The 19,091-nt window shown below is 44.9% G+C and overlaps 1 protein-coding gene across 2 annotated transcripts in view; it reads right to left on the bottom strand.

Moving 5' to 3' along the window:
* Acap2 (ArfGAP with coiled-coil, ankyrin repeat and PH domains 2) overlaps window positions 1–18,354 on the bottom strand; it is a 111,841-nt gene extending 93,487 nt beyond the window's left edge. For both annotated transcript variants that reach the window (XM_055624984.1, XM_055624983.1), the window contains exon 1: window positions 17,192–18,354. In XM_055624984.1, coding sequence (XP_055480959.1) covers window positions 17,192–17,244 — 53 coding nt within the window. In that variant the 5' untranslated portion in view covers window positions 17,245–18,354. The remainder of the gene's footprint in view (window positions 1–17,191) is intronic.
* Window positions 18,355–19,091: the final 737 nt, after the last annotated feature.

The following is a 19,091-nucleotide window of genomic DNA, read 5'->3' on the forward strand; positions in this document are numbered from 1 at the left end:
TTTAAACTACAAATGCCATTTTTTAAGAGACTACAGAACTATCAATGAATTCTGAGCTTTCTCAAATTGCAACTTGCATGAACATTTGGATTTCATCCAAGGTGCCAAATTTGAAGGCAAAAAATTGTTTATATTATGAATATAAATATAAGATCACATATATTTATATCAAATATAAATATAGATATAAAATAATATCATTTTATCATATTGTTAATGCCTGTAGCATCTGTAGTGATACCCCAATATTAATAATTCATGACCCTAAAAGATCAAAGTGTTCCCATACAGATGAACCGAATCAAAGAACAAACTTCAAAGACATGGAATATTCCTCTATCTAGGAGCCAACAAGGAGAAAAAAAAAAAAAAAATCACAGTAGCTGCTACAACTGAGCTACCAATTATCCCAACACTTAGTAGGGTGGGGGCCTTGGAGTGATACTAGATTGTTAGTATAAGGCCAGCCTAGGCCACACAGTGTGACCCCTGCGCTTGTGGATATGTGTATGAGGCAGTGAGAGACATTTGCCAAACACAATGTCTCCACATCACTTGTCTGCTAGAAACATTTTGACTTGAAATTTGTTCCACAGTGACAAAATAAGGCACAGAGTTATAAGGCACAGGTAGAGAATTACGCCATGACTGTGAATACTAGACCAAACAGAGAAAAACATGCCTTGAGGTTGACAACACACTGACCCACAAAGCTTTTTCAAGGTATCTAGGCTCTACTCGAGTTTACCCCAAAACTTCAGACTCAGTAGGTGTGAATCAACTCAGACGTGTTCCAGAAAAAGCTTCCCATACGATTCTGACAAACACTTCTGATTCAGAACTGCCTGTCTGACTGCAAGGACGACCTCTCAAGTGACCATTAGACATTAAAATAAGAGACAAGTACAGTGGCACAGGCCTGTAATCCCAGCACGTGAGAAGCAGACACAGGAGGATCTTGGGCCATCAGGAACTACAGAGTGAGAACATTTCTCAAAATGACTGACTGACAGACATATACATACATACACACTTCTTAGGATCAAATCTTCCTCACACACTGTCACATTTTACTTCAATAACCATTTCTAGCCCTATGATCAGAGGACAGCTGCTGGGTTCCCATCAAAAGAGAGGCCATTGTTTACATCTGGTAGAATCATAGCAAGGCGGCGGCAGCGATGCATCTGTGCTGTAATCATAGAAGAGATTACATACTGCTCACACAATAGCTGATTGACAAGCCAGAGGAGCCCTACAATGGTGTTCTACAATTTTGAGTGGAGTTTTGATTTAAACAGGTTTGTAACTCAGATTGAACTTTTCTATTGTAATAACCAGATTTCCGCCATACTTAAAAGAGTGTGGGTTTGGGCTTTTTTTTCTTTTTAAATAAGTACTATAAGAGTATAATTATTTCAAAACTTCAAATGTTGGGCCTCTTTTCAAAAGATTCAGAAACATAAATAGTTTTTGCTACAAAATTCTTTGCATAACAAATATTTAGAAATAAGTTCTTTCAGTATATACATCTTGACAACCTTACATAAAGAACTCCTTGGAAAGTAAGAAACATTTGGGAAAATCTTCACATATAATTCAACATGCTGGATGATTTTTCTGTGTGTGTGTCAAATATGAAATGTCAGATTTATGCCTTTTGCAACCTTACAAAATGAGTCAAGGACACAAAAATAGAGAGAGAACTAACAATGCATTCCTCTGTACCCAACTAATTTTCACAATTATCAGATCTTTGTTATACTTGTTTCACATTGTTCCATACAGTTGATAGACTTTAAAGCAAATCCCACATACTATATTACTTTTCAGCTTAACAAATAAATTGTAACAGTCTCTTCACTATTACCAAATACCCTAGCTGCCTTCTTTGCTGTGATGCTAAACACTATGCCCTAAAGCTAATTGGAGAGGAAAGGGTTTATCTGGCTCGCAGGTTACAATCCACCATGCAAGGAAGCCACTGAGCTGAAGCAAAGACCACAGAGGTATGATGCCTAAGGGCTGGCCTCCCATGGCTTGCTCAGCCTGCTTTCTTACACAACCTAGGACCACCTACCTCTACACAGGTGGCACCACCTACCGTGGACTGAGCCCTCCCACATCAATTGTCAGTCAAGAAAATGCCCAGGCATGCCCACAGGCCAAGCTGATGGTGGCAATTTGTCAACTGAAGTTCTTTCTTCCAGATGAAGCTAGAGTTTGTGTCAAGTTGATGAAAACCAACCGGCAAACCATATACAATATCAAAAATAATTTAATGCCTCATACTCACTTCATGATTAACTTTCCCATATTGTTTCAGAATGTATTTGTACAACTCATTGTGTTCAAGGTTGTATCTTTCTGTTCCATTCTATAATACACTCAAAGAATCTGTCTGGAACCCCCAGCATGTGGCTGGGGAAGTGCTTAGTGGGTTAATGAGATCCTGACTTCAGAACCACAAAAAGGAGAGGACACCTTTTCCCCAATAAGGGTTTTGGCTTTCACTGATTTCACTGACTTCTGTGAAGAATACTGGATAGCTGGGATAGGGCAGAGTGCCTACCTACCATGTGCAAGCCCTGGGTTCAATCCCACCAAGAAATGAAAGAATAAGGACAAGACAGGAAGCATAACACAGCCAGATGCATGCTCCCATTTCTCAGAAATAAAATATGCTAACGGTCTTTCCATTTTGGGATAGGAGTGCGCAAGGATCAACCCAGGGTGCCCGAGCTTCCTATGTGTATGTAGTCTACCACATAGCTGCACCCCAGCCTTCCAGGGGTGTTTTTATTGACACATCAAAACAAACATTGCTGTTTCTTGGCTGCCATCACCAACAACACAGTGATCACCAGACCAGGAAGTCCGTGACCAATGCCCTCAACCCACAACAGTGCTAAAGACAAACTAGCCAAACTGTGCAAGACCCCGCCCCCCAAGTGTCATCTGCATACTGGGATCAGATCCCACTTAGTAATAGCAAGACAATCTGCATGACTTATGATTCCTAGGATCATGCAAAGGAAAATGAGCCCCAACACACTTGAAACATGTGGCCTGTAGGAGAGAAAAAGGCCTCAAGAAAACAGTGGCGGAAAAATTAAAAGAACAGAACGGAAGAGGTGGTGCAAAGACCAACGCTGGAGCTGGAAAAAGCGACAAGAATGACGATTCTGCAGTGACTTGATCTGCCATGATGATGCAATTTTCAAGAGGGGGCTAATAAACTATAAAGACTATGAACATCGCTGTACAAAACAGGGTACCAAGTTCTCTTTTGATACATGGATACAGTCTAGTGTTTCAATCAGGTTAAACATATCCAACTCAAGCATCTGCCATTTCTCTGTCTTGGAAACACTCAAATATCTTCTAACTTTTGAAACATAAAGTACAGAAGTACGTAACTGTGCACAGTCACTCTACCGTGCAATGGCAGGTTCTCTTACTCCTCACTGTGACACAGGGGCCCCTGAAGACCTTTCTCCCTCCCTCCCTCCCTCAGATTTTTGCATATGTACGTTTGAACCTGTGCATATCATGCATCCTATTATTTAACCTACTTTTCCCGTGTGTACCACGGGTGTATTTTCTCATTTTATCTGTATTTCTCATTTCATCTGTATTTTCCTCATTTTTAAAATCTGTATGTTCATGAGGTCGGAGGGGCATATGTGGAGGTCAGGACAGCCTGCACAGGAGGAAGCTCTCTCATTCCACCGTGTGAGGCCCAGGCATCAAACTTAGGTTTGTCAGGCTTAATGGCAGTCACCGTTACCCACTGAGTCATCTTTCCAGGCCCCAAAGTATATGTATTTTTAAATTGTGAGGTATGAGTCAGCAACATTATGGACTCGTCTGGGCAAATTAGACCCTATCTCAAAATAAAAAGTAAAAACAGAACCCTGGAAATACAACCCAGGGGTAAAGCACTTGCCTGGCATGCATGAGACAAGAGGTTCACTCCCCAACATCTCTCACACACACAGGGACCACACTTCTCTCCCCCTTGAGCTGGGCAGCACCCTAAGAGACTCTGGTAAAGTTAACATTGCTGGTCCAAGCATAACTATCAACTGCTTAACTCTCTTGGCTCTTAGGAGGAAACTGCTTTGAACCTACAACACTAACATGTCATAAGAAGTCCAAGGTGCATGGAAAGAGACAAATGAGATGCTGTGTGGAAAAAACAGAGCGATCCAAGAATGCCAGGGCATCGGACACACGAAACGAAGCCCAGGCTGGAAGACCCCCTTCCAGCCTCAGCCCTCTCAGCGGGGGTTAGGTGTGACTCAGAGATGAACCATCCAGCCAGGCTTTTTTCCAAACTTGTGACTCCTGAATCATAAGCAAAATAAAAAGATTGTTTGAACTCACTTTAAGTTGATTTGTTATACCCAGCATCAAAACGACAGATGACGATTTCAAGTGTATAGTAATCCCTAAGACTAAGTATCTCCAAGTCAACACGTGTCTCACAGGGCACCTTGCGACAGCACCATGCCAGCGATGTAGAGACTGCTAAAAGCAGCTCCTCGGGAACAGCAGACTATGGCACAAAGCTAGCCAGGAACTTCCTATGTGGCTCAGGACAGACTTTAATCCTGATCTTCCTGGCTTCACCTCTCTAGTGCTATGATTACAAATGTGTGTTACTGAGACCACCAAGTCTTTAAAAATTACCTACGAGCCCAAGTTTCACTGGGTGCTTATTTGTGAGATTGTTGGGGGTGTTTGGGGCAGGGGTGAATTAGCCTTTTTGAGAGAGGGTCTTACTAGATAGCCCAGGCTATCCCAGTACTCACTACATAGCCCAAGTTAGCTTCAAACTTAAGACACTCCACATGCCTCAGCTTTTCAGGTTCAGATATTACAAGCATGAGTCCACACTCAAGTATGGATATGTTTTCTCCAAATACTTCATTCTGATTCAAGTGTGTTAGGGATAACAGATGAAAAGCTTTCATTTTTCATAAACCGTTAAATAAAACTCAACAATGTATGAAGATGGAGAAGGGATGGTTAACAGAGACATGAAGACAAATGAGTAGGCAGTGTAACCTGGAACATCAGAGAGCACTTTAGGATAACTAGAGCTGACAGTGTTAAACAGTGTTTCAAAATCACTAGTAGGGAAGATTTTAACTGTTCCCCACACAAAGAAATGACAAGTGTAAATCTTAGTGTGTGTATAGGAGTGTATGTGACACTGTGCCCTAGAAATGCATGCAATTATTACTAGTCAAATTATAGATAACACTATACATACAGTGAATAACGGTTAACACTATACATACAACGAATAACGGTTATAACACAGTATTATATTTTTTTACAGACAAAGAAATGAAGGTTCAGACATCATTATGTGTTTAGTCATATTTTCTCCTGGCAACCTGAGCAGTAAGAGTGCTCAGTGACCCCTTCACCTGTGGGAGCATGTCACGTGTTCTAAGCCTAAACCCAAAGCCATACACAAGAACTGTTTCTGCCAGGAACACCCAGGATCTCCCCAACTGCACAATAAAGAGACACAGTCTTAATCGTTCTGTGAGGCTCAAACACTTTGTGCCAGCTCTGGTAAATCCAGAGAGGATGCCCTGCACATACGTTCACGGGAGAAAAGGCAGCACACAATTCCTTGTGGTACACGTGGCTAGGTTCTCCAGTGCACGCTGGTGTGAGAACTTCTCATGTGTACCTTATGAAAACATTTTTAAATAATTGACGACATTAAATATATACACAAAAAGAAAGACAAATAGTCCTCATCGGTAGGCTTATACAGAAGCCAAATGTTTATACAACAGAGTATATTAGAAATGAATTCTGTAATAAGTCAGTTCTATTAATTTCTGCTGACGCTGAACAGCAGTTGCTACAATCGCGCACAGAATGATCATTTAGTATCTAGGAACATACCTACAATTGGCCAAATAAACCATCTTAACTTTACAAAGCGAAAGGATGGTGACAACCACCATATTACCTAAGTTCAGACACAATGAACACAGTCACAGTCTAGGAATTTCAGGAGACTAACAGTGGGAAAATGGGAGGCAGAGCTAAGGGATACTGACTACCCCTTTATCGTATTTCTTTCCTTTTGTTGTTTTGTTTTGTTTCTTGTTTGAGACAGGGTCTCCCTATGTAGCCCTGGCTGGCTGGGAACTATGTAGAGCCGACCAGCCTCAAACCTGGTCTGCCTCTGCCTCCTGAGTGCTGGGATCCAGGGACTGCACCACCACTGTGCCCAGAGTACTTGAGCTCTTCTTAAAAGAAAAAATCACTCACACACACACACACACACACACACACACACACACACACACACATCACTGGGAATGGGGAGGACCTTGAGGTCAAGGTTATCGTGGGCCTCATGGTGAGACCCTATCTCTAAAAACAATGAGGGAGAAGTGCTAAGAATGTGGCACGTTTATGGAGTGCTGCTTAGAGTGTGCACGGTTTAGGTTCATTGCCAACACTGCCAAAAGAAGGGTTTGGGGGTCTGGGGGGGTTGTTTGTTTGTTTGTTGGCCAGGTATGATGGTGCATGCCTGTGACCTCATCACAGCCATAGCAAGACCCTGATGCAAAAAATTTCATGAAGGGATGGTTTCCTCTCACGCACACCTGCGTGAAAATAACTTCCATGCAGTCTCCCTGCATTACTAACCACTTCAAAGCAAAACTTGGTGAAGTTCCACCTATTAAAGTTTCTTAGGGGACAGAAAGCTAAGCTACAGTAAACCCAAAGCACCTACCTATAAGTTAAAAGCCATTAACAAAAGGGAACAAGGAAATGTCAATATGAAACGTTTTATTTACTTACACCTTTTTCTGGCTAACACTACAAAAATCAAGATGGTTAGTGCTGTCAAATTTAGTTCCCTGTGAGTAAATAAACCAGTACATACTCTGACCATAATTTGTAAAATACACAAATTCCATTATTATTCCTCCCAGTGTTCTCACCATCGCCTGCCTCCAGTCAAACTGTTCTTCAGCCAAACACGCCGAAAAAACGTGTATGCCTCTCAGTTGCTCTCCTCCTTCCCTGTGATGCTATTTCAGACTGCCCCCACCAATAGCTGGGCCCATAGGCACAGGGAACTGTGCCCAGCTTACGTAACCCCCTGTTAAAACCTTTACTGCTCTCCTACAACGTGAAGTGGGATTTTATTAATCTACTTTGTTCTATTTTCCAAATGGATATTTACAGCTGGGTGCTGGAGCTGAGGGTATGGCTCAATGGCAGAGCACTTGCTAGCCTGTGTGAGGTCCTAGAGACAGTCTCCAGCACTGAAAGAAAGAAAAAGAAAAACAAAATCACTGGGAGATCTCTAAAACTGCAGCTAGTACCAAACCCTATAAAACACTACCTTTTCCTGTGATGCATACCTACTTACATGTTTAATTTATAAACTGGACACAAGAAGCATAACAAGAACGAAATGGAAAGACCATAACAACTCCCTATAATAAAAAGTCCTGTGAGGGCTAGAGAAGAGGCTCAGCAAGCAGTTAAGGCACTTGCTGAGCTTGCAGAGAACCCACATGGCAGCTCACAACCACCTGCCCCAGGTGACCAGATGCCCTCTCCTGCCTCCTCGGGCCCCAGGCGAGCACATGGTACACAAACATACATGCAGGCAAACACTCGTACACACAAGATAAACGATTCTTTAAGATCAAGTTATGTGAGTGGGATCTCTCAGAGCGCCCTACTGTAGTCACGCTGCTTCTCGGGATGTATGAAATCACACAATATCTGCATGCCAAAGTGAGTAAGACTTTTTGATGGCACTATGACACGGCATCAGGGTAGGGGTCTACTTGGGGCCATCCTGGATTGCACGCCCAGTGGCGTCAGTAGTGAATACGAGGAACAAATACCAAGAATTTAGAACTCAACACTTGCATCTACTGAGTTCTTCCAGAACAGCCTGGACTTGCTTTGGATGGGACTAACTGTAAATGTGCCTGCAGTTTCCTCATCAATAGATGCAGCCTCTCTGGTAGTTTCACAGTTTTCAGTGTGTCACGCCCTTTGTTTGCAGTCGAATGGCTTGGTGTTACTCACGTCGAGGGCTTACTGCTGAAGTCTTCCTATGTGCTAAACACCGCCCTGGCACACTGCAATCCGTCAGAAAACATTCTCTGTCCAAGTCCCACCCACGAGACTTCTCCCATCGGAACTAAGTGCTCATTACGTGTTATGGCTGTAGCTTTAGTTATATTACGTTTGTATATGTATTTGTATGGACTCACACGGAGGGCAAGGAGAACTCAGTAGAGCCAGTTCTCAGGAACCAAACTCAGGTTGTCGGGCCTGGTGGCAAATGCTTTTAGCTGCTGAGCCATCACACCAGCCCAATGTGTAACTTTTGCTGGTTCAGATGTGGCAGCAAAAGTCAGTCACAAAAAATTATTTTTCTAACCAGGTGTGGTAGCTCACATCTGTAATCCCTCTGCCAAGAATCAAGACAAGTGCCAGCAAGATTTCTCATCAGGTAAATTCAATGCTTGCTACCATGCCGGACAACCTAAGTGCAAACCGGAACCCCCAGGATAGGAGAGAACTGAGTCTCACAAGTCGTGTTCTGACCACTTAAGCTGGGGACAGTTCTGCAGACTATAGTGCAGACAGTTTCAGGCGACTCTCACTGCCTTTTCACTTAAATGAGGCACTTTTACAGCAAGTAAAGTAAGTTAGATTAAAAGACTCATTTACACTATTCTTCTTGCTGTAACCAAAGACCTAAGTGAAACCACTGAAAGGAGGAAGGACCTATTTAAGCTCTGCCCACCACAGCAGACGAAGCAGCTCTGGTGGCAGGAAGCAAAGCAGAGAGGAAAGAACTGGACACTGGGTGTAACCTTGGAAATCATACCAATCATACCTACTTCCTTCACCTAGGCTCCACCTGACGAAGTTTCCACAGCCTCCCAAAACACTGCCACCAGCGAGGGACCAAGCATTCGGCACAAAGGCTTACAGAGGGCATTTCATGCTCAAAACATTTCATGCTCAAAGCTTCCACAGTGCTAAATGAACTTAACTTAACTATCTTTGAGAGTTATAATGGCCCCAGCAGTGCTCAGAACAACAAATGCAAAACACTGCTATCTCCAATACACACCATCTGCCTGTGTGGACTCCTGCTCTGCCACACTGTCTACCTGGGCTCCCATCCTTCCCTCGGAAATGCAGTTAGAAGTCTCCATGACCCTGCAACCAGGATCACATGGATAATGACCAGTCAGTCTGTAACAGCTAGAGCAGTACACCCTTGGACCACCATGGCTGCACTGGCTTCTGAGTTCCTAGCCGGCAGAGTAGAGTGAAATGAATCCCGGGAAAACACTTTCCTAGGCTGGACTTTGCAAGCCATGTGCCTGGGCAATGGTCTCTTCTCAACTGAAAGTTTCTTAATGAGTTTACTGACTTATGCTCTTGAGCCTGCTATGGTTGGAGCCCTAGTCAGTTGCTGGGAAGCCCTTAGGGCTGAAAGCAGCCAGTAAGACTATGCCACAGCTGAATGCTATTAGTGCTGAAAAAATTCCCTCCACCACATCAACTAGTCCATCACTTTTAATTCAGCCTCCTGCCAAGTCTCAGGCCATGAACAAAATGTAGAATGGAGCCTCAGCGGAGCCTCGTGAGCCTGGCTTCAGAGTCTGTGTTATCCTCAGCTTTCTGGTCTTCTGAGCTCCTACCACAAAACCACCCACTGACCTGTTTATAAAAGCACTCCAGAGCCCCTCTAGTCCACTTCATCAACCTTTTCCACATCCCTCCCACCTACCAGTTCCCAAAGGCTTCTGAACCACATCATAAGGTAGTCCCGGCAATGTCCCCACTTTTCTAGTTCCAATATTCTGTGTCAGTCAGTTTCACGCCCCTGTGACTGAAATCTCTGAGATAAACAACGTAAGAGATGAGGGATTTCTTTCTGCTCATGGTTTTGGAGAGTTCATCCACAGTTCCTCAGCCCCATATTCATGAGCAGAACATTTCCCGGTGACAGAAAGCCACAGTGGAAGGAATTCACCTTGCGGTAGGCAGGCAGGAAGCTGAGCTAAGAGGAAGAACCAGGTCTTTCGTAAGGACAACCTGAGGAACCTACTTCTTGCCACCAGTCCTTAAGCCCCAAAATGTCATAACCTCACAAAACAGCACTCCTGGCTAGGAACCAAACATCCAACACATGAATGGGACAGCTCACACACACACACACACACACACACACACACACACACACACTAACATTACAGCTCTTAGCAATCTCAGAATAAGAACTTTTTTTTTTTCCCCTCATGGAGAACTTTTGCCTTTTCACATAAGTGAAGCACTTCACGCTTTGTTTGTTTGTTTGGCATTTCTAAATCACCAGCACCACTACTCTTACACTTTCAGACACTTTAGGCCTATTAGTAAGTAACATGCAGGCAGTTTGAACACAGCACTATAATATACCCATCCGACAATGAAGGCAGTTCGGTGACTAACGGGTTGGTAGCATATAAAGTTAACCAGGAAAAGAATCTACGTCCCAGCTGGACAAGACAAAATGAGATTTTTCACATACTACTTGCAAGGGCAAACTTTAAAGCCTGAATTTTTTCGGGCCTGGGGACAGGGCTTGGTCGGTAAACCACGGGCAGCATAAGCACAGGCCCGGAGTTCTCTGGAGCCCAGCGCTAAGGTGAAAGGCGGGCGTGCCAACAAGCTCCTACAACCAGAGCTGGGAGTAGAGAGACAGGCAAACGCCTGGGGCTCGTCAGCCGGCCGGCCAGCTCGGCCAAATCCGTGAGCTCCAGGTGAGAGTCACCTCAAAAAATAAGGCGGAACACAGCCCAGTCACAAAGCAGAAACCAAGCTCCGATAGGACCGGAAGCTGCCTTCTTGCTGGCCAGCGCTCTCCGTGCCGGGACATGCTGTGCGGGCAGCTGAGGAAGAACGGCCGTCAGCAGTCCTGCTCAGCCGTGAACACCGGCCACGCAAGCTGCGTCCACGGCGCAGTAACAGCAGGTCTGCCGTGGAGCAACCCACCATTTTCTCATTGGACTTGCAGCCCGGGAAACGGGAGGGAACTCACATCCGGCAGGGTAGAAAGCCCATGGCTGCAGAGAAGTCCTAGGAGGGGAGCTACCCCGGCTGTTCTGCTAAGTGAGCATGATGTATCCATCAAATTATCGTCTAGATAATCACCTTGAAGCCTAGTTAGTGTTGCTATCAACTTTGGTGGAAAAAAAAAAAGTTGTTTTTTTGTTTTTGTTTGTTTGGTTTTTTTTGCAGGTCAGTGGTAACTGTTGAGATTCATAATTGATCAAAGGGATGAAAAGAAATTACTGCTGCAGAAATGAGGCGGCTGTATCTTCTTCCCCATTAAGGCTCAAGGAAGAAGCAGCAGAAAGGGTGTAAGAGTCAGGGGAAGGAGGGAACAGTACGGGATGCCGACTTCCAGGCACGCTGTGGCTCTTGGTGGCTGCGGCACTCTTGAATGCTGAGCAGCTGTCACTACCGGCACAAGAGTGGGCCTGTCAACACCCTGTCATAGAGAACAGAGGGGCCCAAGAGGAACGCCACTCCCTGAGGATTTATACACGGCTAACGGCTGCTGGGGAAGGAGAAACGTTTTCTTCAGTGGCGGAGCCACTGGCAGGGTGTCTGTGCTCCTGCAAACCACAGCGTCACGGAATAGAGAAGAGCCACGTGTGAAAAGAACGGGGACCCGTGGGAGTGGAAGGGGAATGCAGACGGGTAACGACAGATGAGCAGGACCAAGGTAACTATGTACATGTATGACAGTAATGAAACGCATTAACCCATTATTATATATGATTAATATACACTAATAAAAAATAATAAGGTAAAACGCAATCCAACCTTATGGCCTTGGATGCATACATACAGACATCTCTGCGAATACATATATACAACACACATACATGCAAAAAAAATTAATTTAAATTTCTAGTTCACTGTCTCTAGAATTTTCCATCTAGTATTTTCCGTTTTGTTATTTTTATTATTATATTTACACAGTGAGAGGTTGTTGTGTGCCATGGCATGTTTGTGGAGGTCAGAAGCCAACTTTGAGTTCCCTTCTCTCCCTCCACCTTTATGTGGGTCCCAAGAATCCAACTCAGGCCATTTGCACACTTTTAACTGCTGGGCCATCAAGCTGGCTTCATTTAGTACTTCTCAGACCAAGATTCATCCAGATAACTGAACCCTGAGTCAATTTTTATATTATTTTTATTAGCCATCATTTTAAAAGTCTACACCATTAACAAAGTCAATATATTTAGCTAGCTTTTAATATTTAATGCATTTTAACATTAATATCTAATGTTAATATTTTTTAAATTTTTTGTCATAAGGAATGATTCCTAATTTTAGCCAGGTATGATAGTGCATTCCTATAATCCCAACACACGGGAGGCAGATTAAGGAGCACTTCAGTCTTGACTACATAGTGAAACTCTGTCTGAGAAAAAAAATAGTAATAACTGTACTTCATAAAATATTTTTGCTTTGAAAGGATCTAGAATGAGGTCTGGCATATCAAAAAAGCTTGGATGCATTTATGTCAACTTAAGTTGATTAAATTGAATGAAAAATTACAAACTGCAATAAGAAACATCAGAGTTGATGACTTTGGTATATAAAATGTTAATTTCATTCTACCACTTCTGAGATAAAGCACATTTCCCGTTATCCTCTGCCCACTCTATTTTTACTGTATACACTATCAACTGTCAAGAAGTTAGTCTGTTTTAAAGAAGGGATATAAAATGGCAACTCAGCCAGTATTGAGACCAGTTTAGTGGCAAAATACAGCAAAGGTGTATGCAGCTGTGTTCTTTTGCAATCTGTTTCACCAGTTAACACTTCTCATCTAAAACATCCTGTTAAATTTTTTTACTCTATGCCAGGTGGAGATGCATATGCATTTAATTCTAGCACTGAGGAGGCAGAAACAGGTAGATCTCTGAGTTCAAGGCCAGCGTGGTCTGCAGAGTGAGTTTCAGCACAGCCAGAACTACACAGAGAAACTCTGTCTCCAAAAACCAAAAAAGAATCACTATATCACCTTAGCTAGCCTCAAATTTACAACTTTCCTGCCTATGGTACCCTGAGTACTGGGATTGTTGTAACGAACCAACACACCCAGCCTAGAAACAATTTGGATTACAAGTTCTGAAAATTCAAACAAGAAACTACTTAAAATTTCGGGCCCAAATTCAAAGTTCAGTAAATATTAACTAAAGTGTCTCTGACTCCCAAACATTCCCTCTAAAAAAAAAAGTAAACTTAGATACAGTTACATTCTTGCAGATTTTTATAACAAGATTTTGACCTTTAAAGCTTTTAAACTGGTATTTTTAAAAACTAAAAATAGAACCCAAAATTACACAGTGAAACGTGCCCTCCAATCTACTGGCAAAAATCAAAATACCCAGTACTGAAATACAAGAAAAAGCATCAAGTTTATTCAAATGATCAGAAGTCACTGTTTCAACTGTGGCACCCTTTTCTCCATACTTCACCACGCCTCTCCCATTTCCTCGTCAGTGTAACAGGAAAATGAATGCTTTAACCCTGAACAGTGGAGAATCTTTTCTTCAGCAAGGTCTGACTTTTGTATTAAGTCTATACTGTCCAAGGCAGTTACACATAAATGCCATATTTAAATGTCGTGAGGTTCACCTTGGGAAGGAATTTGTTTATTTTATAAGCTTTATTATTTAGAAGCCTGCAAATAAATGAAAACATCATACACCATTAATAGGACCAAAGTCTACATAACTCAATGAACATCTACACAGCTAAAATTCACATCTTTGGTGGTAAATAAGTACATAAAAGATATTCAATACTGAAAGTATAAAAATGTAATGTGAGGCTCCACAGCTTCTGTTCTAATTTTTTATTATTGTTTTTAAATCATTTTATGTATATGGATGTTTTGCCTGCTGTGTATGTCTGTTCACCACATGAATGCCTCGTGCCCAGAAGAAAGCACTGGATTCCCTGTAATTGAAGTTACAGAAGTTCTGAACTGACATGTAGGAATTGAACCCAGGTCCATGAGAAGAGCAGCCAGTGTTTTTAACAGCTGATCTGTCTCTCTAGTCCCAAAGTGAACGGGGGAGGGAGTTAAGAAATTAAAGTCTGAGACCAGCCCTCACAATTTCTTCTACTTTCCTTCTTTTTCCTGGTAATAGCAAACAACAGAGTTTTGTTTTGTTGGCGTGTGTACATGTGAGTGGCGTGTATTTGTATTTATGCGAGGAGAGGGGTGTCCAAGCACATACGTGTAAGCGTATATAAAGGCCAGAGGCTGATGTTCCTCCATCATTCTCCACCGGAAACATGAGGCAGGGTCACTCATTGATCCCAGAGCGCTCTGATTCAGTGTCTAGCTAGGCAGCTTGTTAATCTAGCTAGCCAACTTGCTCCAGAGGATCCACCTCCGCCTCCCAAGTGCTGTGATTGCCAGCCCAGCATTTACAAGTGTACTGGGAATCCACACTCTAATCCTCCCTGACTGCACAGTCAGTCTCTTACCCACTGAGCCAGCTCAGCCCTCCAAATCACAATCCTCCTGCCTCGCCCTCTGAAGTAAATGTGCATATAGGCATCAGTCACCCATTCCCACAGCTCAAAGATTTTTCTATTTTGATAGGAGTTTCAATGCAGCATTCAAAATTCACATATACTCTTAAATCAATTCCATTCAATATATACATGATGTAAACAAATACTAATGAACTTTCCTATTCAGGTACAACACAAATCTATACAGTGGTAGAGTCACAGAAAAACTACGATTATTAAGAATGGGAACAACGGATGCCGATTTCTTGGCCCTGTTCTCTATAGTAAAGCTTGTCTATGTCCCAAAATGAAGACAAGAAGCTGGAGTTCCTGGAGCTTTGGGAAGTTTGGAGCTGACAATAATTTTCTAACCAGAAGCTAGAAATCCTAAAAATCTCTGTCTACTTAAAATAGGGCAAATATTACAATAAAGTTGAACAAAAAAGTTTACCATACCACACCACACAACCTGGTATCCCTAATTCTTATTTCATATTCAATGGCTACTTTAAAAATGAAAGTGTCACATGACATGTAAGGAACACCAAAGGCTAGAAGCCAATCCAAAGCTCTTCCTTTGACTTGGCTTTTTTTTTTTTTTTTTCTTTGCCAAATCAAATTTATCCAAAACCAAGAGAACACGAAGCTACATTCTTTGAAAAGAAAAATACTGTGGTTACTTGGTGTAAAGACAAACAGCTGACGGTTGGTGGAGATGGCTCAGTAGTTAGTGCTTGCCACACAAGCCTAAGGAACTGAGTTTGATTCCCCAAAATACATGTTTAGGAAAAAAATAATAACGGGTACCTCACCATACCTATAATCCCAGCGCCGGGGAGACAGGGAGGGGAAGCGCCCTAGATACTGCTGGCCAGCCAGTCTAGCCAAATCAGCAAGCCTGGGCTTCAGTAAGGCAAGGTGGGAAGCAACTGAGGAAGACACTAAATGACTGCCTCTGGCCTGCGCGCGCGCGCGCGCACACACACACACACACACACATGCACACACGCACACACAGCTGAATCACATAAGCAAAAATTTCACGATAAGCAAAACTCTCCAAGGTATTATTTTAAAATTACTTCATTTGCTGCCCGGTCAGGAAAGCTAACCTCCAAGGCCGCCAGAAACAATCTATTTGTGTCACTGGGGGCCCCTTCAATCCACCCAGGACATAAAACTGTCAAAATCTGATGGCAACAACAGTAAAGTACCAAGTGCAGGGCTGTGTTTTGTTTACAAGTACAAACTTCAAATAAAACTTACACCTCCAAAGGGGTAAGGCCAACGTGTCCTTAAATTTCCTCTAAGTTCCCTCCCTTGACACTTCTTCCCTTTCCTCTTCTTGGAGAGGAGAATGGGACGCCGAATTAACAGTCACAAGGCTGAAAACAGTTCCCGGAGGGTGCACGAATTTACAATGCTCGGTTGGCAGTGAGCTCGGTGGACACACACACACACACACACACACACGCGCGCGCACACACACACACTAATGCTCAGAGGACGCTTTCAAGAAATGTCACTATGTAACAAAAGTTTTACCCTCTTACTTAGGCCTCAGGCCAGCCCTATCCAGTCGGTACACTGTGAAACACAGCCTGGAAAGGGCTCCACTCTCCAAGAGTTTTCCTATAATGCTCGAACCGGAAAGAGCACGGAGATTCTGGACCCCCTCAGCACGGCCGCCTCTCACGTGGAAGGCAGGCCGGCGCATGTGAATCCAAACGCCACCCCATCAGTTTTGTGACAGAGCCACTGGGAGCATCCGACTGCGATCCAGGGCCCTCCAGGCCGCGGGAAGAGGAACACAAATGCAATCTTCGGGGCCCTCCTACTTCCGTTCTCAAAACAGAAATGCTGTCTCGCCTAAGCCCTCAGCCCCGCACCTCTTCCAAAAAGCTTCGACGGAGAGAGGTGCGGATCGTGGCGGTCAAGGGTGGCTAGAAGAGATGGTTCGAAGCCCCTCCGCCCCGACTCCGTCCGAATCTGCCTCCAGAGCTTCCCGGAGGCCTCTGCCCCCTCCTCCCGGGCCAGGGGCCGCGGAGGAGCGGGAAAAGGAACTAAGTGACCCGCAAGGATGCCCGGAGAGATCGCGCGCAGAGGGGGTGGGGAGGTGGGCGCCGACGCGCAGCGGAAGGAAGGGGAGAGGAAGAGCGCCAGAAGGGGACGCGACTTGAGGGATGCGGCCGTGCCCGGGCTCCGGGAGACGCGGCTGCGAGCCAGGGCCGAGGGGGCGACGTCCCCTCTCGGCCACGCCTCGGACTGCGGGCGAAAGGCTGCGGCCCGCCCCGTCGGAAGGCAAGCGCGGTACTGCGGACCCGCGGTCCTCCCGGGGGTGCCTGGTGCTCCCGGGGTCGGCGGTGCACACAAGATCCGCGCGTGTGCCCGGGAGCCCCACGATGCACCCGGGGTCGGTGGCTGCTGCCGGGGGGCTGGAGGGTGTCCCCGGGTCAGGGACGGTGCTGCCGGGGGCCAGCGAGTGACCCCAGGGGCAGCGGCCACCGCACGCCCCGCCGCCGGGAGAGGCGGCTCCGGGAGGCAACCGGGCGCCACGGCCGGTTACCTGAAGCGGGGCGAGTCCTTCAGACACTCCTCGAAATCCACCGTCATCTTCATCTCGCCTCCGCCTGGCCTCGCAGGCAGCGCCGGAGGAGCCGCGGGAGCTGCGGGACTCGGGGAGCGGAGGCACCGGGAATCCGGGCGGCGTCGGCGAGCGCTCGACCGCCTCTAGCGCTGCGCGGGGCTGCGGAGGGCGCTGCGCTCCCTGGGCATAGCAGCCGCGAAGACTGCAACGGCTCGGCAGGCCCCGGCCGCCTCTTCCTCCGCCCCAGCTGAGCGCCGGCTGGGGGAAAACGCCCCGGAGTGACAGCCGCGGCCAGCCAGCCACCGAGCCGCGGCCCCGGGAGGGGCTTCCGGCGGCACCGCCCGCGGGAGGCGCACAGCCGCTGCCACAGCCAACCGCGGTGCCCGGGCGTCGTTAGGCGGGATGCACGGGTTGCTAGGAGGCCGGCCACGCAGGCGCGCTGGGGAGGAAGGAAGTCACGTGGCCGGCCTCTTTCGCCCCGCCCTCAGGTCCAAAGGGAAGATGTACTCTTTAAAGCAGCTCTGGCAGCAATCTGTAGAAGGGTCTGGGAGTAGAGGTTGTGACAAGGAAGGGACTGGACTAAGCCTTTCGGTTTAGAGAAACTGAGGCCAGGAAAGGCGTGGGGGCATCTTTGTTAACCTTCCCGCGTATTGTTTCCGCCGGTTCATAATTTGGAAATTGCTCCTACATACAACTTATATAATCAGAGACTGTTTCTTGAAAGAAGGTTTCAATGGCTAGCTTACATGAAAATCACCCTTTAAAGTATCCGTAAAAATGCATAGGTGGGGTGTTTTAACCCAGTGGCTGTGGAACGCTGGAGGCAAACTTCTAGAGTTATCTTCTAGCTTTCCCAGCTTCAAAAATAACAGCACTGATTTGTCCAGTTGACACAATGCCACATAGTAATAATCCAGTTAAGTGTTGCTTGTTGTAATTGTACCGCTGTCTCCTTTACAGGTGAATCAAAGGTCAGGCCTCAGCCTGCTCACTGTTGCTATCTAAAGTTCTGTTTTACCTTTGACTATTTGCCTAAATTACAGAGTAAATGCATGCTATTTTTCATAACCTCCAGCTATACCTCGATTGCTTCTGCACGTTCAGAAAGTACCTGCGTAATGCTGAAACTTCTCGAAGAACACTCATTGTATATGATTCTCCTTTCGTTAGAAACTTGATTTCTTTTTGTTATCATTGAATTCTACATCTCAGTGATCTATGTGGAGTCCTCTTGATAGCTAGGAACTACACACTGTTAAATACTCTGTTCTCAAATGTATCAACTGGTCAGGCTAATCGTTTCAAAGATTGTAACTTTACCAAGAGAATTACCCAGTTATACTACATTTAATTAATGATTTGTGACAACTTATCAGCATATGCAATAATGTATTGTGTCAGTGTTTCATCATTGTGTTGCAAGATCCTTAAAAGTGGTATTTGGGGGAGGAGGAAGTCTTAAATATAAGGCCATCCTAGGCTGCATGGTGACGTTCTCTTTTAAGTAACATAGACATAGTAACAAAAACCGTGTGCTACCGGCACAAACCCAGACAGGTAGAGCTGTGGCATAGCACTGAGAAGCCAGAGTGAAAACCACACCCCTACACCACCAAGTCTTTGACAGAGGTGTCAAAAACTGGGGAAGCCGCCCAACATGTACTTCTAGCACACAGGCACGGGCACACACACGTGCATACACCACAGACATATTCAAAAAGCTTCTACATAGCATTTTTTTTATTTTTAAAAATTGAAAACAAAATCTAAGTAAAGAGACAGCCTGTAGAATGGGAGATTAGTATCTAGAATCTGTAACGACAAGAAAAGAAAAGAAAAGAAAAGAAAAGAAAAGAAAAGAAAAGAAAAGAAAAGAAAA

This window comes from Psammomys obesus, unplaced genomic scaffold (assembly GCF_907164565.1).
Source record: "Psammomys obesus unplaced genomic scaffold, mPsaObe1.curated_primary_1811, whole genome shotgun sequence".
Classification (NCBI taxonomy): domain Eukaryota; kingdom Metazoa; phylum Chordata; class Mammalia; order Rodentia; family Muridae; genus Psammomys; species Psammomys obesus.